Source organism: Ranitomeya variabilis, chromosome 2 (assembly GCF_051348905.1).
Source record: "Ranitomeya variabilis isolate aRanVar5 chromosome 2, aRanVar5.hap1, whole genome shotgun sequence".
Classification (NCBI taxonomy): Eukaryota; Metazoa; Chordata; class Amphibia; order Anura; family Dendrobatidae; genus Ranitomeya; species Ranitomeya variabilis.
In genome coordinates this window covers 741,465,716-741,490,674 of record NC_135233.1, presented here as the reverse complement: position 1 = coordinate 741,490,674, position 24,959 = coordinate 741,465,716, and the positions used below count along the sequence as shown (strand labels likewise).

Below are 24,959 nucleotides of genomic sequence, written 5' to 3'. Positions count from 1 at the left end.
GCACCTCCACACCGTGAGTCGGTGTGGGGAGACTTTTTGCTTACTCTGTGTGGTTTTTTGTAGTCTTTTGTGCTGACCACATAGTTCCCTTTTCTATCCTCTGACTATTTAGTGAAGTCTGGCCTCCTTTGCTAAAACCTGTTTCATTCCTGTGTTTGTGACTTTCCTCTTAATTCACAGTCAATATATGTGGGGGTCTGCCTTTACCTTTGGGGAATTTCTCTGAGGCAAGGTAAGGCTTCTATTTCTATCTTTAGGTGTAGTTAGCTCTTAGGCTGTGAAGAGGCGTCTAGGGAGAGTTAGGTACGCTCCACGGCTATTTCTAGTGTGTGTGATAGGAGTAGGGTTTGCGGTCAGCAGAGTTCCCACTTCCGCAGAGCTAGTCCCTATTTTGAGTTTACTCATCAGGTCATTCCGGGTGCTCCTAATCACCAGGTCCATAACACAGGACATCAGGACACAGGCAGGACATCTAGACATCAGGAATACCGGATACCTGGGACACTGGCGTGGCAGCCCAGGACACAGATGGCACAGGACCAGGCAGTGGTGGTCATCAGGTTCCTAGCTACAGCCGTCAGGCTTCGGGCATCGGACCTAGTAAGGAACTCAAGCGTGATGGTGCAAGCACCGCCAGACTGAACATGGGCCGGACGCAGTTAGCACTACATAGCAGGCTGAGCACAGCTTAGTATAAGCTCAGTAAGAACACCGGACTCCATCTTAAAAAGATTAGACCAGCAAGTTCACAGTCACTGGGTACGGGGTGTCAGACACAAAAGGACTTCAGGAACATAACAGGACACAGTTCAGACAGGGTCAAGTACTGGATATGCAGCCTCCAGAATAGGTGGATCTGGGTACTCTGCCCCCAGAACAGGTGGAAAAACAAGACACAAACGAATCTGGGTATTCTGGGTATTCTGCCCCCAGAGCAGGCGGGATCTGGGTACTCTGCCCCCAGAACAGGCGGAAGACAGGCATCAGCGCTCCCAGAACAGACTGCAGACAGAACGGGAGATGGATACCTAACGTACAAGGCAAGACTCAGAAACACAATGCAATGCTCTGGCCCCGCCCAACAGGAAAGAGTTTTTATAGGAGCTGCCCCTCAGCAATAGGCTGAGGGAGCAACACAGGTGTACATTCAAACCCTAATAAAAGCAGGGTAGGTGTGGCTGCGCGCACCCTAAGCACAAACAGAAACCATTACAGCACAGAGAGCACAGGAACTGTGGCTTAGGGCACCTGACAGCGACTAAGCAGCATCCATACAGGTAACAGACAACAGTATGCCTGCAAATTAGGAGAAGAAAAAGGGTTAAAGCAGAGACATGCAGAGTAACGCTGAAGTATCAAGGTATAAACCCACCGGTGTTACAGCTTTAAATCATCCACTAAAAAGCAAATCCCCATTCAGGTCCATTATGTGTCAATGGAAATATAGGGAGCTTCCACGTTACAGGTAGTACAGAGGCTCTGGAAAAGCGAAATGGCTCCTCACACCTCAAAAGAAATTCAGCAAATTCTTCACTCCCAACTCCAAATGGCCCCCTCCCTTCTGAGCCCAAGTGTGTCTAAACCACATTTAGAGCCCACATGTTTGGCATTTCTGCAGCGATGAGAGCCCACCTAATGTATGGGTGAGTGTCTCCAGAATGATGAGCTGGGCATAATGTACTGATCACTGATATACTGGTCACTACAATGGCAGTTTGCAATTTTCACACAGCAACATCCACTACTGCTTATTTCTGGAAAACACCCATGAAGTAAAAATCATCATTACACCTGTAGACAAATTCCCAAAGTGGTATATTTTCCAAAATGAGGTCACTTGAGGGGGAATTCTGATTTTCGAGCGCGTAGGCGCTCTGTACATGGAGTCCTCAAACTATTCTAGGAAAATCTGCGCTCCAGGAGGCAAATAGCACACCGTTCCTCCAGAGTCTCACCGTGCAGCTAAGCAGTACTGTACACATATATATTCAGGAGAAATTGCGGGACAAATTATTGTGCCATTTTTACTCATTTCTCAATATGAAAATGTAAAAATTGGGACTAACAATCTTGGTGGTAAAAATGTAAATTATTTTTTCTTCACTGCCCAATGGTATAAAAATCTGTGACACACCTGTGTTGTCAATATGATCACTGCTCCCCTAGATGAATTCATGAGAGGTGTAGTTTGTAAAATAGGCTCTCCTATGTGGTGGGGTTCTGCTGTTCTGGCAACTCAGGTGCTCTGCCAATGTGACAAGGCACCCTCAAACTAGTGCAGCGAAATCTGCACTGTAATATGATGCTCCTTCAGTTCCAAGCACTGCCGTGTGCTCAAACAATAGTTTTCCTCCAGGTATTGGGTATAGGTGTACTCTTGCGAAACTGAACAAATTGTATAGTGCAATTTCTCCTGTTGCCCTTATGAAATTGCAAAATTTGGTGATACAAAACATTTGTGGGAAAAATTAGATTTTTTTTATATTCACGGTTCAATGTTATAAACTTCTGTAAAGTACCTGGGGGTTCAAGGTGCTCACCACACATCTAGATAAGTTCCCTGAGGGGTCTAGTTTCCAAAATGGTGTCACTTGTAGATGGTTTCCATTGCTTAGGTACATCAGGGACTCTCCAAATGCAACATGGTGTCTGCTAATTATTCGAGCAAATTTTAAATTAAAAAAGTCAAATGGCGCTCCTTCCTTTCCGAGCCCTGCGATGCACCCAAACAGTGGTTTTCCCCCGCATATGGGGTATCAAAGTTCTCAGGAGAAATTGCACAACAGATTTTGTGGTCCATTTTTTCTGTTATGCCTGTGAGAAAAAAAACTGGGTCTAATGAAAAAGATTTGTCAAAAAAAGTTAAATATTCATTTTTCCTTCCACATTCCATTAATTCCTGTGAAGTACCTGAAGAAAGATCAGCATCCGCTTTGTGTAGTAAGGTTAACATTAAAATGAGAGGACCGTGGTACATAATTAAAAAAGTCAGGACTAAGAGCCTTTAGCTTGATATGAGTTGACAACTGTCCTTTTTCTCCCCCTCCTCCGAATTCAGTCCCCCTACCTCCTTTTTTAATTATATACCATGGTCCTCTCATTTTAATGTTATCATTAAAAGTCATGTTTTAACCTTACTACGAAAGCGGATGCTGAAACCCTCCTTCTTTTTTGACTGTTGTGCAGCCGCCGAACTGGAGTCCGTGAACTACATATCGTGATAGAGGCTACAATTTCACATTCTAGGAGCTGAATAATCCTGTTTCTCCTTTCTGTGTTTTTGTTTTTGAAGCACTTGAAGGGTTTATAAATGTCTTGATTGTAGTTTTCAGAACCTTGATGAGTGTAGTTTTTAGAATGGTGTCACTTTTTGGTATTTTCTGTTACATAGATTCCTCAAAGATACTTCAAGTATGATGTAGTCCCTAAAAAATAGTTTTGTAAATTTTGCTGGAAAAATGAGAAATCGCTGTCATCTTTTAACCCTTATAACTTCCTAATAAAAAAATTGTACTGATGTAAAGTAGACATGTGGGAAATTTTATTAACTACCGTATATACTCGAGTATAAGCCGACCCGAGTATAAGCCGAGACCCCTAATTTTGCCACAAAAAACTGGGAAAACTTAATGACTCGAGTATAAGCCTAGGGTGAAAAATGCAGCAGCTACCGGTAAATGTCAAAAATAAAAATAGGTACCATTAAAAGTAAAATTATTTGAGACATCAGTAGGTTAAGTGTTTTTGAATATCCATATTGAATCAGGAGCCCCATATAATGCTCCATACAGTTCATGATGGGCCCCATATAATGCTCCATACAAAATACGCCCCATATAATGCTCCATATAGTTTATGATGGGCCCATAAGATGCTCCATATTAAAATATGCCCCATATAATGCTGCACAAATGTTGATTGTGACCCCATAAGATGCTCCATAGAGATATTTGCCCCATATATTGCTGCACAAATGCAGATTATGGCCCCATAGGATGCTCCATACAGACATTTGCCACATACAATGCTGCACAAATGTTGATTATGGCCCCATACAATGCTTCATAGAGACATTTGCCCCTTATACTGCTCCACAAATGCTGATTATGGCCCCCATAAGATGCTCCATAGAGATATTTGCCCCATACAATGCTGCACAAATGCCCCATAAGATGCCCCATAGAGATATTTGCCCCATATGCTGTTGCTGCGATAAAAAAATCACACACTCACCACTCGTCGCTCAGGCCCGACACTTGCTATATTCACCTGTCCCCCGTTCCACCGTCGGCGCCACTCTGTCTTCCACATCCTCTGCACTGACTGTTCAGGCAGAGGGCGGCGCGCACAGTATTCGCGTCATCGCGCCCTCTGACCTGAGCGTCACTGCAGAGGATGTGGAAGACAGAGTGGCGCCGATGGTGGAACGTGGGACAGGTGAATATGCCCCCGTTATACTCACCTGCTCCTGGCGCGGTCCCTACAGGTCCCTGGTTCTCCGGGCGCTGACAGCTTCTTCCTGTATTGAGCAGTCACATGGTACCGCTCATTACAGTAATGAATATGCAGCTCCACCCCTATGGGAGTGGAGTCGAATCCATATTCATTACTGTAATGAGCGGTACCATGTGAGCGCTCAATACAGGAAGAAGCTGTCAGCTCCCAGAGAACCAGGGACATGCAGGGACCACGCCAGGAGCAGGTGAGTATTGTTAGACAGCTGCCGCTCCCCCTCCCCTACCGACCACCGGGAATGACTCGAGTATAAGCCGAGAGGGGCAATTTCAGCCTAAAAAAATGGGCTAAAATTCTCGGCTTATACTCGAGTATATACGGTATGTTGTGTGACAAAACTCTGATTTAAAGGTAAAAAAAATTAAAAGTTTGGAAATTGCAATATTTTTGCAAAATTTCATTTTTTTCCACTAATAAATAAAAGCAATTTCAAACAAATGTTACCACTATCATGAAGTACAATATGTTACGAAAAAACAGAATCAGTGGAATCCGTTGAAGTGTTCCAGAGTTATTACCTCAAACTGACACTGGTCAGAATTGTAAAATTTGGCCTGGTCATAAAGAAGACAACAGGCTCGGGGATCAAGCCCAAAAAAAGCAATGAGGCATTTGCTATTCTGACTCATGGATATGTAGAACGTAGTAGTGCTTGGATAGACCTCTAATTTTAGGCGCTTCCGTATTCACCTGTACTCACGTTCATACCGATTTAATCAGACAGCTTAACTCAGCCACGATCTCATGTAAGAAGACTCCAGGAAAAGAGGGTTGCTTTAACTGAAATTCTTGTATTATGATGAAAGTAGCAGGTAAAAAGGAATATTCATCAGAGGACATGCGGTAAGATGCATACAGATGGAGAAATGATGACAAAATGGAGAATAAGGGCGAGAACAAACATACATCACAAAATTACAGGGAGAGAGTTGGGACAAAATACAGAGAAAGGCAAACTTCTGCCTAGAAAAAAGGATTGAACACAAGCAATGCAAATATTAAATGATTTCTCAAGTCGTGAGACATGACACTCCCCGTCTGAAATCCTTGGATTTCACGATGTCCGTAATTCTTCGAAGTCGTTCGAACCTGAAAAGGCAAGAGGAAAGAAAACATGCATGCAATAATAAACATCAACATTTTTAAGTCAAACTCGTTGTCGTCGACCCGTAGATCACAGCGAAAGATAAGTCCAAGTATATAAAACCCATCTTCAGATTGGGGAAGCCGCAACATGCCAACTCTTCCACCAACCCAGAATCCAATGGGAATGTTAACAGTTCAATCCAATGGAAAATGTCAATATCCAATAAAACTAGGGAACGAGGAGGAATGCTCCCCGCCGTGAGCGACGTCGGGAGCATGTTCAGTTCATGTGATGTCTTCCTTTAGTAGAAGCAGCACGAGTTCAGTCACCGGGCGGAAGAAGGTTCGGGTAGAGCCCCCTTTTGTCACCTTAACTTCTGATGCGCTCTACTCTGTTGCTCACATATGTATAGAACTGCTTCGTTTGGTTGTGAATGTACCCGAGTACCACCCTGCTGTCTGTGTAGAAGGTAAAATAATCAATTGTAATGCCCATTTCTACTGCCAATACCGCAGCGCAAAGCTCGAGTCTGGGTACAGAGTGTGCAGGTTTTGGAGTTAATTTGGTCTTACCCAGGATGAAACCACAATGTACCTTGTTGGCTCCTAAGGTCATCAGATAAGCTACTGCGGCTATGGCTTCTGTAGATGCGTCAGAGAAAATATGGACTTCTCTTCTGATTGCAGTCAAAGGTGATCTTGGAGAATAACAACGTGGGACTTGGAGTTGCTCTAAGAACTCCAGAGACTTCTTCCATGCCTCCCACCTTTGCTGTTTCTGAGTTGGCAGCGGGGTGTCCCAGTCCGTGTTCTCGGCCGTGAGCTGTCTTAACAATATCTTGCCTTGAATAGTGATGGGTGCTACAAACCCGAGAGGATCATAGATGCTATTTATGACAGATAGGACTCCTCGTTTGGTAAAGGGTTTGTCATAGGGTGACACTTGGAAGGTGAAGGTGTCCCGTTTGATATCCCACAGTAGACCAAGGCTGCGCTGTGTTGGAGGAACATCAGAACCCAAGTCGAGGTCCTTTAGGTTTGAGGCATGGTCCTCAGATGGAAACGCGTTCATTACCTCTTGACTGTTAGAGATAATCTTGTGGAGTCTGAGGTTTGATGTGGATAGCATTTCCTGTGTCCTGGAGAGTAGGTTAATTGCATCTTCACTTGTGGGCAAGGACTTGAGCCCATCGTCCACGTAGAAGTTCTTCTCTACAAATTGCCGAGCATCGGATCCGTACTCTCTCACCTTCCTGGGCTGTTCGTCTCAGTCCATAGATCGCCACAGCAGGTGAGGGACTGTTGCCGAAGACATGGACCTTCATCCGGTAGTCTATGACCTGATTGTTGACATTGTTGTCTTTGTGCCATAGGAACCTAAGATAGTTTCTGTTGTCTTCTTTCACGATGAAGCAATGAAACATCTGCTGAATGTCGGCCATTATGGCAACAGGTTCTTGTCTGAAGCGGATCAATACTCCAAGGAGGCTGTTGTTCAGGTTGGGCCCAGTTAGGAGCAGGTTATTGAGAGAGAGGCCTTCAAACTGAGCGCTGGAGTCAAACACCACTCTGATCTGATTAGGCTTGCGAGGGTGATAGACACCAAAGGATGGAAGATACCAACATTCTTCTCCCTCCCTCAGTGGTGGCGCAGGTTCAGCATGATTTCTGTCAAAGATGTTCTGCATAAAGTCAATGAAATGCTTCTCCATCTCTGGTTTCCTTTATAGGGTACGCTTTAAGGATGAGAACCTCGCAGTTGCTTGCTGCAGGTTGTTCGGCAACCTCGATCTTGGGAAACGAAAGGGTAAAGGAGCTACCCAACTGTTGGAGTCATCTTGAACAAATTCTTTATCCATAACCTTTATGAATTCTTTATCTTCCCTTGTGGGTGCCAACTTGTTGTCATTACTTGTGGAAACGAACACTGATGACCCGAGGTTTTCATCCCAGGGCTGGTGCGTGTTCATGTTGTTGAAGGATTCCTGTTGCCAGTTGGTGTTGCTCACTTTCTCCTTCACCCAGTAGTGATGTGGGTATGGTTGGAAATGGGTGCTGCGACCATTTGACAAGATGCGTGTCTTGTAAGAGGAGATGTTGTTAGGTCTCTTCATCTTGTGTATGCAAACATTGTCTATGATTACCCAGCCTAGATCTAAGCGTTGGGCAAATGGTGCATCGTGTGGTCCGTTAATTTGCTGACGTACCTTGTGCAGCCGGAGAATGTCTCTGCCCAGCAGAATCAGGATATCTGCATTGTTGTTGAGGGCTGGTATCTTGTTTGCTATCCTCTTGAGATGTTGGTGATGAAGAGCAGCCTCTGGCGTTGGGATTTCATCTCGATTGGACGGAATCTGGTTGCACTCGACCAGTGTAGGTAACGGTATCTCGACGGTGTTCTCGAGAGATGTCGCTGTAAGACCACTGGCCCTTCTCCCAGAAACCTCTGTAACACCACTGCAGGTACCTAAGGTGTAAGGGTAGGCATTTCCCTTTAAGTTAAACATATCAAAGAGTTCTGACCTTGCACGTGATCGGTTGCTCTGATCATCCAGAAGGACATACACCTTCACGGCTTTCTCTGGGTGACCGTTGGGATATACGTTCACCAGGCAAATCTTCGCACAGGACTTGTCCCAGAGGTCTTCTCCGCAGACTTCTGTGCATGAAGAAGATATTGTGGTATGGCTTGCAGTTTGAGCTGCGTCCTCCCCGCCATGGCTCGTGGTGGGGGAAAGAGTAAGTGTAGAGTCAGGACTGAATGGGTGGAGTGCTAGTACGTGGTCCTCACTGTCACACTCCATGCACTTAATTGTAGTTTTACAGTCTTTAGCAAGGTGTTCAGTAGAAGCACAACATCTGTAGCATACCCCGAACTTCTTTAGAAGCTCCTTGCGTTCTTGGAGCGGTTTCTTCCTGAAGCCGATGCACTTTTTTAAGGGATGTGGCTTCTTGTGGATGGGACACTCACGATTTGGGTTCTCTATCTTTTCACCCTTGTTACTCTTGTCTGGGGGTGATGTTGGTAAGGGAAGAATATCCGTCTTCTTCACTGACACTGGACCCCTGCGGTTTCTATCATTCGAGCGTGCGCTCACGTATTTAGAAGGAGGTGAAGCTGGGCCACTGGATTCTTCGTAGGAAAAGCTTGGGTCGTTCTTACGCTCTACCACATCTTTTATAAACTCACAGAAGTAGGAGAACGGAGGAAATGACACTTGATGGTCTTTCTTGTATTTTGACCCTAGTGTAGTCCACTTTTCTTGTACACTGTACGGTAGCTTGGAGATAATGGGATTTACTCCACGAGCAGTGTCCAGATAGCTGAGGCCAGGTAGGTGGGTGTCTGCCTTGGCCAGATGGAGCTCTAACAGCAAGTCACTGAGCTCCAGGAACTTTGAACTGTCTTTGCTTGATATCTTTGGAAAACTCTGTAGTCGCTTGAACAGTGCGTCCTCTATGGCTTCTGGACTGCCAAAGTTTTTCTCTAGTCTTTCCCATGCAGCCATACCAGCCGTTGGATTACTGATATGTACAGACCTGAGTCTCTTGACACGCTCGGTGGATTGTGGTCCTAGCCATCTGATTAGCAGGTCCAGCTCTTCGGCAGCAGTGATGCCGAGGTCACTAGTTACGGTTCTAAAGGCATTTTTCCAACCTTTCTAATTTTCAGGTTGGTCGTCAAACCTTGTGAGACCGGTTTTACTAAGTTCGCGTCGAATCATGTACCTTGCGAAGTTGGACATGTCTGTTCCTTCTGACTTAGGATGTACGAATGTAGGCTGAGCGGAGTTGTACATAGGGGTGGAGACGTCCTGGCCTTGAAACGTGGGTAAGTATGGAGAGGCATATGCATTTAGTCCAGCAACTGGTTTGGTGGGTATAGTCTCTGCTACATGCGGAGCTGGCACTGCGCGGTTGTTGAGAGTATAATGACCTGCCGGCATATTGGGTTGCGTGTGGATATTAGCCTGTGGAGTTTGGTGCGATGCGGGGTCTTGGCGCATACTGGAATACGAAGGAAGTTCAAGTTTGGGAGCATTGTACTGACCTTGAATGCAGGGTTCTGTAAGTGGATTGGCATTCTGGTGCCCTGGAGAAGCATGAACGCCATCAAGAGTGTTAGTAATGATCTGCGGTTCGCCATTTTGGCTTAGCACGTAGTCTCTTGTGCGTTCAATAGGGTCCTCTCTCTCCACTTCACACAAACTGATGTTGTCTCTTTGACTCCCACTGATAGCTCGTTCCAGGATCCTTAGCTCTGCCATGGCTGTTGCGTGCTGCATCCGCATCCATTTCTGCTCTCTTTTGTGCTGTGGCTGCATCCATTTCTGCTCTCCTTTGCGCAAAGGCAGCTTGTATCTTAGACGTTTCTGCCTTCGCACGTGCTCTTATAAGCTGCTCGCTGAGGGTGGAATATTTTGAAGAACTTGACCTAGATGAGCGTTTTGAGTGCTTGGACGATTTGGATGAGCGTGTTGATGCATCTGGTGTCCGTGCAATTTTAGCCTCTATCTTGGTTTTAATGTCATGTACGGTGCAGTCCCTTTCAGAATTAAGCTGCTGGAAACTTTGCAATTCGTTTAAAGTCTCTGGCAGATTCAGTTTTTTCAGGAGAGTAATGTATTGGTCAGTCTTCTCCATATACATTTGGTATGCTGTGCATAATTGTTCTAGGACTCCCTCTAGTGGTAACTCATGAGAAGCAGGCCTTGATACAGTGTCTATGTGACTCAGCACTTTCTCTCACAGTGAAGACACATCACGATATACGACACCTTTTGCAGTCTCTAAATTCTCCATGACTTTCCATGTAGGTTTGACTGTACGTTTTCCTCTTTTACTAGCTGGTGGATGGGGATCTGGGTCTCTTTCCTGTGTTTGTAAGTCTGGTAGGGACATTGTATTCCTTGCTTCAGACATGATTTGATTGCAGGCAGGAAGAGTGGATGATGAGGATTATACTTCTGACTGTTTATCTGCGGTGTGTGCTTCTATGCACGCTGGGGTCTGGCTGGAAACTGGGTTACTATCTATCTGGGAAATGTCCTTTTTACTGAAGTTCAGCACAGACCTTGAGTTACTGTCTCTGAAGGCAGGATATTCCTTTTTACTATTCTGACTCATGGATATGTAGAACATAGTAGTGCTTGGATAGACCTCTAATTTTAGGCGCTTCCGTATTCACCTGTACTCACGTTCATACCGATTTAATCAGACAGCTTAACTCAGCCACGATCTCATGTAAGAAGACTCCAGGAAAAGAGGGTTGCTTTAACTGAAATTCTTGTATTATGATGAAAGTAGCAGGTAAAAAGGAATATTCATCAGAGGACATGCGGTAAGATGCATACAGATGGAGAAATGATGACAAAATGGAGAATAAGGGCGAGAACAAACATACATCACAAAACTACAGGGAGAGAGTTGGGACAAAATACAGAGAAAGGCAAACTTCTGCCTAGAAAAAAGGATTGAACACAAGCAATGCAAATATTAAATGATTTCTCAAGTCGTGAGACATGACATTTGCAGCAGATCAGCTACATACAAGCTATGAAAGCATCTAAATAACACCACTGCGAAAAATATAATATGAAAAGAAATCAAATCTTTATTCAACAGTATACACATTAAAAAATTAGAGAAAAAACACTCCCCTTGAGAAAGATCATCTGCGAAACGCGCGTTGGGGCGTTCAGTGGTGTCGCAGATAAGTGGCTTACAGCAGTATGGGTAAGATATACGGTACTCTGTAACCTTCTCCCATTAGGTCAGATTTGGTTATGCTTTAACTTTATGCACTAGTCTACTAATTGGTATATTCCTGGCCTTATGAAAGTTGATTATGGTTATTTAATACCTGCAGCCTGATTTGTATCTGCTTCACCACTTATGTGGATTTGATCTTTTTCCTCTATACCTCATACAGGTTTCATTGGTTATCCTAGTTCATGTTTTTTTCTCTTATTTTTTAATGTGTTTACTGTTGAATAAAGAGTGATTTATTTTTGCATTATATTTTTGTAGTGGTGTTATTTGGATACTTGAATCCGCTTTTTGCTAGTATATGCTTGATAAGCACCCATTTACATTTTTCATCATGATGGGGATATTGGTTTACTTGATTTAAAGCCCCTTTATAGTTTGAAAATGTTTGTGGATATTTTTTTTGGTTATACAAGTTATAAAAGTAGCCAAATGTTCTATAATCTATGGATGTATGAAAGTTGAGAAAATGTACCTTTTTTTTTTAAAGGAAGCTTCAAACTATCTATTTTTTTTAAGGAAAAAGGCATTATTTTTCATTTTGCCACTTATTTTTAGCTAGTACAGAAATACTTAGCACATTCTGAGGCTGACTTACATTTAGACAGCGAGAACTAACATTTGACAATTTTAAACTAAACTGAAGGGTCCCATACACATTAGACTAATGTTGACTGAATGTTGAGGGAGATGTCGATTGGCAGTTCGACATTGAACATGTTCAATTGTATCGTTCTCCTGGAGATAAGCTGCTGGCTGACATGTCAAGTCGGTGGCTGTATCATAAAAGCACATGGGCTCTCAGCTAACGCTGTGGATGACAGCCGTCCTTGAAGCAATGGTGCAATGCGAAATGGCTGTCGTCCACAATGTTACCTGCAACCAAGTTTTTAATGTATCTACAATATAGTAACATTTTATGGGATGGTAAGTACCACTTTTTTCCTATGTTTTAGAGAACATCTAAAGTTATTCCTTTTTTGAAGTTGAGCACCACAATATCCCTTGGTCATATGGAGAGTTCTAGTTACTTCTTAGTGAAGATTCTTGATGGTGCTGAATCAGTCTTGTACAGTTCTCTCTCTCACGCATACAGGAAGAGACCTTTCAATCCAGGTCAGCGGGCGGGCAGAATCTGTCGGGGACAGTCTATCGACTGCGACTGGTCCATCTCAGCTTTTAAACTATATTTTTCTCTGAAACACTGCAGAGATTCAGAGTAGACCAAACCTGTCTGAGATCATGCAGCTAGGTTCCCTTTAGCCCAAGCTACTGGTGTAAGTAGCATTGTAAGTCATCCCAATTATGTTTTTGGTGACTTCTTTTAATACTTGAGAGTTTTGAGAGTTTTTTTTTTTTTTCAAAACTGCAGCATGCCTTAAGTGTACCATTGGTCTGAAAAGAAGGTAATCATGAAGTGAAACAACCTGCTTGGAAAACACCTTGGGCCTAGTGAATATTATTATTATTATTATTTATTGTTATAGCGCCATTTATTCCATGGCGCTTTACATGTGAGGAGGGGTATACATAATAAAAACAAGTACAATAATCTTAAACAATACAAGTCATAACTGGTATGGGAGGAGTGAGGACCCTGCCCGCGAAGGCTCACAATCTACAAGGGATGGGTGAGAATACAGTAGGTGAGGATAGAGCTGGTCATCCAGCGGTTTGGTTGATCGGTGGTTACTGCAGGTTGTAGGCTTGTTGGAAGAGGTGGGTCTTCAGGTTCTTTTTGAAGATTTCGATGGTAGGCGAGAGTCTGATGTGTTGTGGTAGAGGGTTCCAGAGTAGGGGTAATATGCGAGAGAAATCTTGTATGCGATTGTGGGAAGAGGAGATAAGAGGGGAATAGAGAAGGAGATCTTGTGAGGATCGGAGGTTGCGTGTAGGTAAGTACCGGGAGACGAGGTCACAGATGTATGGAGGAGACAGGTTGTGGATGGCTTTGTATGTCATGGTTAGGGTTTTGTACTGGAGTCTCTGGGCAATGGGGAGCCAGTGGAGGGATTGACAGAGGGGAGAGGCAGGGGAATAGCGGGGGGACAGGTGGATTAGTCGGGCAGCAGAGTTTAGAATAGATTGGAGGGGTGAGAGAGTGTTCGAGGGGAGGGGAATATACTATTTACTAAAAGGCAGCCTATTTTAAACTTCTCCGATTTATTTAAAATAACTTCTACCTATAAAGTACTGAAATATATCAGATGCTAGAAAAAACACATTAAGCATCACTAAATTGCTTTAATTTAAATAGGAAGCATTACCAATCACTCATAGCTGTCACATTTCCTAAATATCAACAAAGAAATATGTCACTTCTGAAGGGCCCTCTGATCTATGGCTTATAATTTTCAGGATTTGTAGCAAGCCGCAAATCTTGTGTCAAGCCCTGGCATTTAATCTAGCCGATATAACTCTTTGACCTATTTATATTTCCTCACAGCAATCTGAAAGTTTGGAATGCAAAGCCACTAAATGTGCAGGAAAGTGAATGACATATTTAATTAAAGGCAGAAAGAATAATCTGAATTTAATAGAGAATGCATAAGGTCACGACTGGAGAGCACAATATCGTTTCCTTTGCACATACTTTAGAAACTTTTAATGAGAACTTATTTAATAGGGCAATAATAAATAGTATAATATAATCACCAAAAAATGACTAATAGGCAGTAGAAGGAAAATTATGTTCTATGTTTACAATTTCAGATGCCACTTGGGCACCTAAACAAAACAAAAACTTTTTTCCCTCTCTATTAATTTACTGAGCCCCTACTATGTACAAAGAGTATAACTTTTATCTATTTAGAAGTGATAGGAACACACTGGTGAAGAGATGAAAAGTTGGTAGAGTTTAGCCAGCTGTGGAACCAACCATTATTTATACATATCTCTGGACCTGCTTGCAAGCATTGTCACTAAAGTACAGCCACTACTGATTGAATTGGTGCGCAAGATGCCTGCAGTGCCCCACGTGTTATTGTCACAATGATCCTTAAACATCAATTTAAAATCAGTTGCACATCTCCCTTTATCCAACAAGTTTCGTCTGTCCAGGCAACCTCAGGGGTCTTTGGGGAAATGGAGTCTCATACCTCCTGCTAGTCTATACTGTGCATGCCATTAGACTTATGGCTTATTTACACCGGCTGATTTTAGGTCAGTAATGAGCACTGGTAGAATTCACATCATTAAGTGCTTGTTTACTGGACTATTAACACAGGCCGGGACATAACGCGATAGTTCTGTACCCATATATACTGCATGTTATTGGCAGCGCATCACCTGTTTATGCATGCATAAAAATCAAATTACCCAACAAGACTTTTGCTCATTTGTCCAGTGACTCTTGGCATGTGTGCACCAGCAGATACAGTGGGGCAAAAAAGTATTTAGTCAGTCAGCAATAGTGCAAGTTCCACCACTTAAAAAGATGAGAGGCGTCTGTAATTTACATCATAGGTAGACCTCAACTATGGGAGACAAACTGAGAAAAAAAAATCCAGAAAATCACATTGTCTGTTTTTTTTATCATTTTATTTGCATATTATGGTGGAAAATAAGTATTTGGTCAGAAAAAAAATTTCATCTCAATACTTTGTAATATATCCTTTGTTGGCAATGACAGAGGTCAAACGTTTTCTGTAAGTCTTCACAAGGTTGCCACACACTGGTGTTGGTATGTTGGCTCATTCCTCCATGCAGATCTCCTCTAGATCAGTGATGTTTTTGGCTTTTCGCTTGGCAACACGGACTTTCAACTCCCTCCAAAGGTTTTCTATAGGGTTGAGATCTAGAGACTGGCTAGGCGACTCCAGGACCTTGAAATGCTTCTTACGAAGCCACTCCTTCATTGCCCTGGCGGTGTGCTTTGCATCATTGTCATGTTGAAAGACCCAGCCACGTTTCATCTTCAATGCCCTTGCTGATGGAAGGAGGTTTGCACTCAAAATCTCACGATACATGGCCCCATTTATTCTTTCATGTACCCGGATCAGTCGTCCTGGCCCCTTTGCAGAGAAACAGCCCCAAAGCATGATGTTTCCACCACCATGCTTTACAGTAGGTATGGTGTTTGATGGATGCAACTCAGTATTCTTTTTCCTCCAAACACGACAAGTTGTGTTTCTACCAAACAGTTCCAGTTTGGTTTCATCAGACCATAGGACATTCTCCCAAACCTCCTCTGGATCATCCAAATGCTCTCTAGCAAACTTCAGACGGGCCCGGACATGTACTGGCTTATGCAGTGGGACACGTCTGGCACTGCAGGATCTGAGTCCATGGTGGCGTAATGTGTTACTTATAGTAGGCTTTGTTACATTGGTCCCAGCTCTCTGCAGTTCATTCACTAGGTCCCCCCGCGTGGTTCTGGGATTTTTGCTCACTGTTCTTGTGATCATTCTGACCCCACGGGGTGGGATTTTGCGTGGAGCCCCAGATCGAGGGAGATTATCAGTGGTCTTGAATGTCTTCCATTTTCTAATTATTGCTCCCACTGTTGATTTCTTCACTCCAAGCTGGTTGGCTATTGCAGATTCAGTCTTCCCAGCCTGGTGCAGGGCTACAATTTTGTTTCTGGTGTCCTTTGACAGCTCTTTGGTCTTCACCATAGTGGAGTTTGGAGTCAGACTGTTTGAGGGTGTGCACAGGTGTCTTTTTATACTGATAACAAGTTTAAACAGGTGCCATTACTACAGGTAATGAGTGGAGGAAAGAGGAGACTCTTAAAGAAGAAGTTACAGGTCTGTGAGAGCCAGAAATCTTGATTGTTTGTTTCTGACCAAATACTTATTTTCCACCATAATATGCAAATAAAATGATAAAAAAACAGACAATGTGATTTTCTGGATTTTTTTTTCTCAGTTTGTCTCCCATAGTTGAGGTCTACCTATGATGTAAATTACAGACGCCGCTCATCTTTTTAAGTGGTGGAACTTGCACTATTGCTGACTGACTAAATACTTTTTTGCCCCACTGTAATTGTTAAAGAATGGTTGAAGTAATATTGATTTGACAATATCGGCTCATGTAAAAGGTCCATTAGTTTGACTCAGCTGCGTCTGTATCGCCGATGCATGTCCATTACAGCTAGGGATAGGTTTACTTATCAGGCCTGCTGCAGTTTATTTTAAAATCAAGCTATACTTTATTCAACCTACCTAGTTACAGTGCTCAGTCTCCACCATGGTGTCTGTTATTGTCTGCATCGCTGACGTCACATCGACAGCACTGCTGCCAGTAACCCAGCTCAGCAGCTTTGCCCGAGTTGATGGCACGAGCCACTCAGCTCACTGATTGGTTGCAGCGCTGTTGACATGATGGCACAGACACTACTGTTAAAAAAAATTGTGCCTATACCCTAATTGTGCTGTATCTGCATTCCACCTTGGATTCACTTGCTTACACGTGCTGAATTATTGCTTCTCCAATTATTTGTGGAGCTTATGGTCCATGACACTTCTATCCAAGGGGCTGATACGGTGACAGAAGTAATAAACATTCTCTGCTCATAGGCAGAGGCTGAACCCACATGATAGAGGTAATAGCTGAATTGCCAGGGGAAAGAATATTTGAACATCACAAGCTAAAGGATCTTCACAAAATGTAACTAATTGCTCATAAAGTTTCCTGGCAATTTCTTGAAGTAGTGGTCTCCATGCTACACATATGGCGGGATTGTCTGCTGATATATCACTTATGGGACAAGGTTTGACATCTTTTCTCACATCACTTTCTTACTGCCAGATGAATGATTATTCCATGTCACTGGCATTGCACTGTGACACAGGTCTATTTGGAATGGATTCTAGAGGTTGACCTTCTCTACCGAATAAAGGACAAAGTAGTAGACGAAAGCGATAAGTCGTAAAGACTGAGACATACTACGCGCATTTCCACATATTATTGCATGTGATATGGTAATAGATACAAGTGCAACATATTGCATTCCATTTTTCCCTATGTCTTTTGTTCTTGCACTACTGCCTCTTTGTTAAGATGGGCATCCTTTTGCTATATGAAGGGGGGAAGCCTTTATAAAACCGCATATTAGCACTACTTTTTGGGGGATTCCAAAGGCAGTATGAGTGGGGCCTAAACTGAGCACATAAACAAACCCCCTCCCCCCACCCCCACCTCCAAAAAAATAGCTTATACAATAAAGGAGTATTCATTTATCTGGAAAGATCTTTACAAATAACAAAAAACAATCCCGCAAACTGTGCTTTCTTCACACTCCATAACTTACCTAGACACAGTAAAGCACGAAGAAATATCATATGAAGGTTTAATGTTGTAGGAATAATCAGTCCCAAGGCAAAACATAGATTGGCTAAATGAAAAACCAGGTGGTGAATTTCTCTCCAGTTTTCACACACCTCATCTTCTGTAGTGTTCTGAACGGCAGCTGTAGAATTTATGGGTAGAATTATACTTATTATGTTTTCTGTAGCCATCCTTACAAATCCTGCCAAATAAACAGAAAGCACAAATTTAGATTCTGGCAATATCAGCAACACCTAAACTTTATATTGTCATTACAAAAATTATTTAAAGAGGACCTTTTAATTGATTTTTTTTTTTCAAACGGAGTATCAAAAGTCACTGTTCAACAGATTCCGGACGTTTTTTTTCCCATGATCTTCCGTTGCAAAGTTCTCCCCCCCCCCCAGCAAACAAGTTTTCCATCTTTATTTAATTAAAGCTAAATTACTACACTGCTCAAAAAAATAAAGGGAACACTAAAATCCCACATCCTAGATATCACTGAATGAAATATTCCAGTTGTAAATCTTTATTCATTACATAGTGGAATGTGTTGAGAACAATAAAACATAAAAATTGTCAACGTAAATCACAACTAATATCCCACGGAGGTCTGGGGTTGGAATGATGCTCAAAATCAAAGTGGAAAATTAAGTTACAGGCTGATCCAACTTCAGTGGAAATGCCTCAAGACAAGGAAATGATGCTCAGTAGTGTGTGGCCTCCATGTGCCTGTATGACCTCCCTACAATGCCTGGGCATGCTCCTGATGAGGCAGCGGACGGTCTTCTGAGGGATCTCCTCCCAGACCTTGACTAAAGCATCCGCCAACTCCTGAACAGTCTGTGGTGCAACGTGACGTTGGTGGATGATGCGAGACATGATGTCTCAGATGTGTTCAATTGGATTCAGGTCTGGGGAATGGTCAGGCCATTCCATAGCTTCAATGCCTTCATCTTGCAGGAACTGCTGACACACTCCAGCCACATAAGGTCCATAAGCCATATTAGGAGGAACCCAGGGCCAATCGTACCAGCATATGGTCTCACGAGGGGTCTGAGGATCTCATCTCGGTACCTAATGGCAGTCTACCTCTGGTCAGCACATGGAGGGCTGTGCGGCCCTCCAAAGAAATGCCATCCCACACCATTACTGACACACTGCCAACCGGTCATGCTGAAGGATGTTGCAGGCAACAGATTACTCTCCACGGTGTCTCCAGACTCTGTCACGTCTGTCACATGTGCTCGGTGTGAACCTGCTTTCATCTGTGAATAGCACAGGGCCCCAGTGGCGAATTTGCCAATCCTGGTGTTCTGTGGCAAATGCCAAGCATCCTGCAGGGTGTTGGGCTGTGAGCACAACCCCCATCTGTGGACGTCGGGCACTCAGACCATCCTCATGGAGTCGGTTTCTAACCGTTTGTGAAGACACATGCACATTTGTGGCTTGATGGAGGTCATTTTGCATCCACCTGATGAAGACGGTTTAACTGTTGAAACGCGTTGTGGTTCAACACTAAAATCCTTGTTTTGGTCTCATTTCCAGCGCTCCTAGGACCGTTATTACTATTCTTTACTGCATTTTGCAGGGCTCTGACAGTGCTCCTCCTGTTCTTCCTTGCACAAAGGCTAAGGTAGCAGTCCTGCTGCTGGGTTGTTTCCCTCCTGTGGCCCCCTCCTGGCCTGTCTCCTGGTAGCGCCTCCAGCCTCTGGACACTACGCTGACAGATACAGCAAACTTTCTTGCCACAGCTCGCATTGATGTGCCATCCTGGGTGAGCTGCACTACCTGAGCCACTTGTGTGGGTTGTAGAGTCCGCCTCATGATACCATGAGTGTGAAAGCACAACCAACATTCAAAAGTGACCAAAACATCAGCCAGAAAGCATTGGTACTGAGATGTGGTCTGTGGTCCCCACCTGCAGAACCACTCCTTTACTGAGTGTGTCTTGATAATTGCCAATAATTTCCATCTGTTATCTATTCCACTTGCACAACAGCTTGTGAAATTGATTGTCAAATAGTGTTGCTTCCTAAGTGGACAGTTTGATTTCACAAAAGTTTGATTTACTTGGGAGTTATATTCTGTTGTTTAAGTGTTCCCTTTATTTTTTTGAGATGTGTATATAAATTGTATATAATGTTATATTAAACTATACATCTCTCTACATATATGCAGGAAGATTTACTGTAATAAATGTATCAACCTTCTAGTATTAAGTAAAAATTTAATACAAAAATTTGGCCACTGTAGAATACACATACTTGATGCCCTCCTTTTGAAAACCATTTTGTAGACAGGTAAATGAGGCTAAAGGTATGGCATTAGCAACTTTCAACCAGATAGCCAATGTGCAATACATATATTCGGGGCTAAGTATGATAAAATTTATACTTCAAACTGTAAGTAAGCTTATTATTCTGTCCCATGAAGTGGGAAAAATGCTATAATGATGTCTAGTCTCTCTAAACAGTTTTGAAAAGGGTACAAAAAAGGTGGGAGTGTTTTAACCCCTTAGTTACCACCAATACGTCTTTTTACTGACCTACGTTGTAAGAGACCAGCATCTCCCTACGGGTGACAATCCAGCAGCGATCGGGTGTACACTATCGCTGTATCAGCCATGATGTTGGTATCAACTATAGCCGTTTAACCCCTTAAATACTGCTATCAATTATGACTACAACATCTATGTGGTTAACAGAGTGTGGGAGCTCCCTCTTAAACCCATTGGCACCTTGCGATCTTGATCATGTGGTCCTGAGTAGAGATGGGAGGATACCTGGATGTTCGGGTCTGGCGGGTTCAACAGTACCTGGATCCGAACCTGGACTCCATTCACTTGATTGGGGGCTCGAACATCCAGTGTTTGCCACACTGTCATGTGCATTACAGCACGGCAAACACCGCTTCTGATCGGCGTTGAAATCATCCCCGCTGGTCAGAGTGCTGCAGTTCCCACGCTGTCAAAAAACAGCATGAGCACTCACCTGTGTTTGGAGATTCAAATTTTACCTCCAGTCAGTGGTGTCAGCAGATGGGACTACAGCTCCCATCATCCGACACCTACTGGCACTAACAACAGGGAGAGCAGGAGCCGCTGATGGGTGTATTCATTAACCGGCTCCTGCACTGTAAATAATTAAAAAAAAATGGCTTGGGTTTCCCTGTATTTTTGATAACCAGCCAGGCAAAACTCACAGCTGGGGGCTGCAACCCTCAGCTGCCAGCTCCAACAAGACTGGTTATCAAGAATAGAGGGGTCTCCACTCCGTATTATTTAATTATTTAAATAAATAATTAAAAAAATTGGTGTGGGAGCCCCCCATTTTTGACAACCAGCCTTGCTAAAGCAGACAGCTGGGGACGGATATACTCAGGCTGGTAAGAGGCCAGGGATATTGCCCCCCCAGCCTAAAAATAGCAGCCCGCAGCTGCCCAGAAAAGGCACATCTATTACATGCACCAATTTTGGTGCTCTGCCTGGCTCTTCCCACTTGTCCGGTAGCAGTGGCAAGTGGGGTTAATATTTGTGGGGTAAAGTAGTGTCCCTATACTTTTAGGCTGGGAAGGTCCATGGTTATTGGGCCCTTCCTCCTTTCAGCTGATAAGTGGATTCAACCATCAGTAAAAGAATTATTAAGATGATGCACTTTTTCCTGACACCATATTTGAGCACATGGATGTCATAGTGGAAACAAAGAATGGCAGTTCACCAGCATATCTGACCCAACAATAATTTACAGTCATGCATTTGGCGGTCTGGGAAGTAATGCTACACCACGGGAGAAAATAGGACAGGCCAGCTGCAACGTCTTTTGGGAAAGGTAACGGTTCACCACTGGTTTCAGAAGCTATACTTGTGACAATCATTTGATCAGCAGGTTTTTCTTTATGAGATAACATCTGTAAAGACCTTTAAAAGCGGTCAGGCTAAAATCCATTGACAGAACACAGACAGAAAAGACAATTGTATCATGTTTGCTCCAATTAAATATTAACGGCACATTGTTTCTACAACAAAGTCATTCACCAGCCACAGTAAAACATAAATTATATTACATTTTCCACATCGTGTCCTGAATATCCTATAACTCAGTGCTCTCCGTGGTGCTGAATTACATAAAATGTTGTAGGGCATGTATAATATGTAGCCTATCATTTTATTAGATTTGTTATGTGAAGTCTAATCAATATTGAGAGTATTTCTTTTACAGCTCCTACAATCAAGGTATGAAATCAATGCTTCAATAACTGAAGCAAGGCATCCAGACACAAGATATCCTAGGTATTTTATCATTAGTGCATTGTCAGGTCATGTCTTCAATGTCTTTGCAATCAAATTATTGTCAGTCTTTTCACAGTATACTGACAGCAAAGTTACATACTCTTGCAAAGTTTTTTCTTTTTTTTTTTATTACAGCAAATCTCACATTGATTCTTCCAAGATGTCTGCTGTTGGCATGCAGAGTAGCAAATTGAACATTCACTCAGGTCACTTTAATTTTTTCCTCCTCTTCTTTCATTAGCCCATATTTTTTTTGTTTTTCAGCCAATATAGCCATGTTTTGGTTTTTTTTTGTGCAGGACGAGTTGTACTTTTGAATGACACCATTGATTTTACCTTATAGTGAACTGAAAAGCAGGAAAAAAAATCCACATGCAGTGAAATTTAAAAAAATGTCATTTTTATTTTTTAATTATGATGTTCAGTATATGGTAACACTGACCTTTTAATGTGATTCCCCAGGTCAGTACAAGTGCACAGATACCAAACATGTATAATTTATTTTATTATATTTTATAGTATTTTATAGTTTATGTATAGTTTATTATAGTATATAGAGACATGATGTCAGGCATGACTAAACTTTTGTGGCATAATACACATGACTGGAATACAAACCCTGAAGTCTGCAACTTATTTATAATCAACAGGCTTAACAAGTGGGGAGGAGGTGTTGCATTGTATGTTAGGAAAGCGTATATATCTCCACAGAGATTCAAGCTTCAGAGAATGGTAGCTCTGTAGAAACTGTTTGGGTAAGAATACAAGGAGAGAACAGAAATTACACTATTGTAGGTGTTCACTATAGGCCACCTGAACAGACTGAAGAGATGGATAAACTCTTTTTATATCAGATGTCTCTGTTCTCAAAAAAGTAGGACAGAGTGATCATGGGAGATTTTAACTATCCAGATATTTGCTTGGAATCTTTCTCAGGCCAAAGGAATGAGTCCAGAAAATTCTTCTTATCTTCTCTCACTGATAACTTTATCTTTCAAAAGGTAGGAGAGAGAACAAGAGCATCTGCCATCTTGGACTTGATTCTTATGAACAGGGAGGAAATTTAGATTACAAGAGGAAGAAGCCCTGCAAGAATTCAGGCTAAAGTTGCTCTTCAGAAAGGCAGATTTTAACCCTTTTCTGACGTACTATCCCATCCATGTGGGCTGGGCCCGTATGACCATGGACGGGATAGTACGTCGAAGCCAATCGGCCGCGCACATGGGTGGTGTGCGGCCAATCGGGGTCGGGTGTCAGCTGATTCTCACAGCTGACACCCGACACTAAGTGCCAGGAGCAGTCACGGACTGCTCCCGGCACTTTAACCCCCAGAATACTGCAAGATTGCAGCGTTTCGGTGGCATAAAGAAATATCGCACAGGGAGGGGGCTCCCTGCGTGCTTCCCTCAGAAAAATGCGATGGGATCGCGTTGTTCTGAGGTTCTCCCTGCCTGCAGACCCCGGATCCAAGATGGCCGCAGGGTCCTTCTGGGACGTGGCTACTCAGTGCCTCTTTCACTGACTCTCAGATCGCTAATCTGACACAGTGATGTGCAAAGTGTCAGATCAGCAATCTGACTTTATACAGTGATGTCCCACCCTGGGACAATGTAAAAAAGTAAAAAAAATATATTACACTGTAAAAATATATATTTTTAAAATTCCTAAATAAAGAAAAAAACAAAAATAAATATTGCTCCAATAAATACATTTCTTTATGTAAATAAAAAAAACAAACAATAAAAGTACCCACATTTAGAATCGCCACGTCCGTAACGACCCGACCAATAAAACTGTCACACTAGTTAACCCCTTCAGTGAACACCGTAAAAAAAAATAAAAAACGAGGCAAAAAACAATGCTTTATCATCATACCACTGAACAAAAAGTGGAACAACAAGCGATCAAAAAGACGGATATAAATAAACATGGTACCGCTGAAAACATCCTCTTGTCCATTACAAAACAAGCTGCCATACAGCGTCATCAGCGAAAAAGTAAAAGTTGTAGTTCTCAGAATAAAGCGATGCAAAAACAATTATTTTTTATATACAATAGTTTCTATTGTATAAAAGCGCCAAAACATATAAAAATGATGAGGTATCGCTGTAATCGTATTCACCCGAAGAATAAAACGGTCTCATCAATTTTACCACACGCAGAACAGTATAAACGCCCCACCCAAAAGAAATTAATGAATTGCTGGTTTGTTCATTCTGCCTCACAAAAATCTTAATAAAAAGCGATCAAAAAATGTAGTGTGCCAGAAAATGTTTCCAATAAAAACATCAACTTGTCCCTCAAAAAACAAGACCTCACATGACTCTGTGGGCCAAAATATGGAAAAATTATAGCTCTCAAAATGTGGTGATGTAAAAACTATAATTTGCAATAAAAAGGAGATTTTTGTGTACTCACCGTAAAATCTTTTTCTCCGAGCCAATCATTGGGGGACACAGGACCATGGGTGTTATGCTGCTTGCCACTAGGAGGACACTAAGTAAACACAAAGAGTTAACTCCTCCTCTGCAGTATACACCCCTTGACTGGCCGGAAACGACTCAGTCCGTAGGGTCCCGTCCTTCTTTGGGACCACGAAGAGGTTAGAGTAAAACCCCTTGAACCTTTGGTCTCGAGGGACCGGAGCGATGACACCGTCCCTTTGAAGCACCTGTATGGCCTGAAGATGTGACGCCCTTGATTTGGGAGGGGGAAGACTGGAAGAAGTGCAGAGGGGGGGATGGAAGAAAACTCGATTTTGTATCCGGAAGACACGAGCTCTCTGACCCACTCGTCGTGAACGACCAAGAGCCAATTTTGACGGAACGAAAGAAGGCGTCCGCCTACTTTGTCGGTGTCCGCCAGACACGTCGGCGAGTCAATTGTGTAGAAGGTTTAAGGGATGCGGATGGCTTAGGGGCAGAAGGTCTCGGTCTGGGCTTCCAGGAATGGTTTGGCCTGTATGAGACCTGGGGATTTCGGTTTTCCCGTGGTCCCGAAACAAGGGGAAGAGGAGGACCAACTGGAG

At 42.9% G+C, this 24,959-nt stretch overlaps 1 protein-coding gene across 4 annotated transcripts in view; it reads right to left on the bottom strand.

Annotated features, from left to right (window-relative positions):
• The window catches only part of POPDC1 (popeye domain cAMP effector 1), a 227,341-nt gene that overhangs the window by 120,846 nt on the left and 81,536 nt on the right, over positions 1-24,959 (bottom strand). For all 4 annotated transcript variants that reach the window (XM_077289644.1, XM_077289642.1, XM_077289645.1 and 1 more), the window contains one exon: positions 17,624-17,842. In XM_077289644.1, the coding sequence (XP_077145759.1) occupies positions 17,624-17,842 (219 nt within the window). The remainder of the gene's footprint in view (positions 1-17,623; positions 17,843-24,959) is intronic.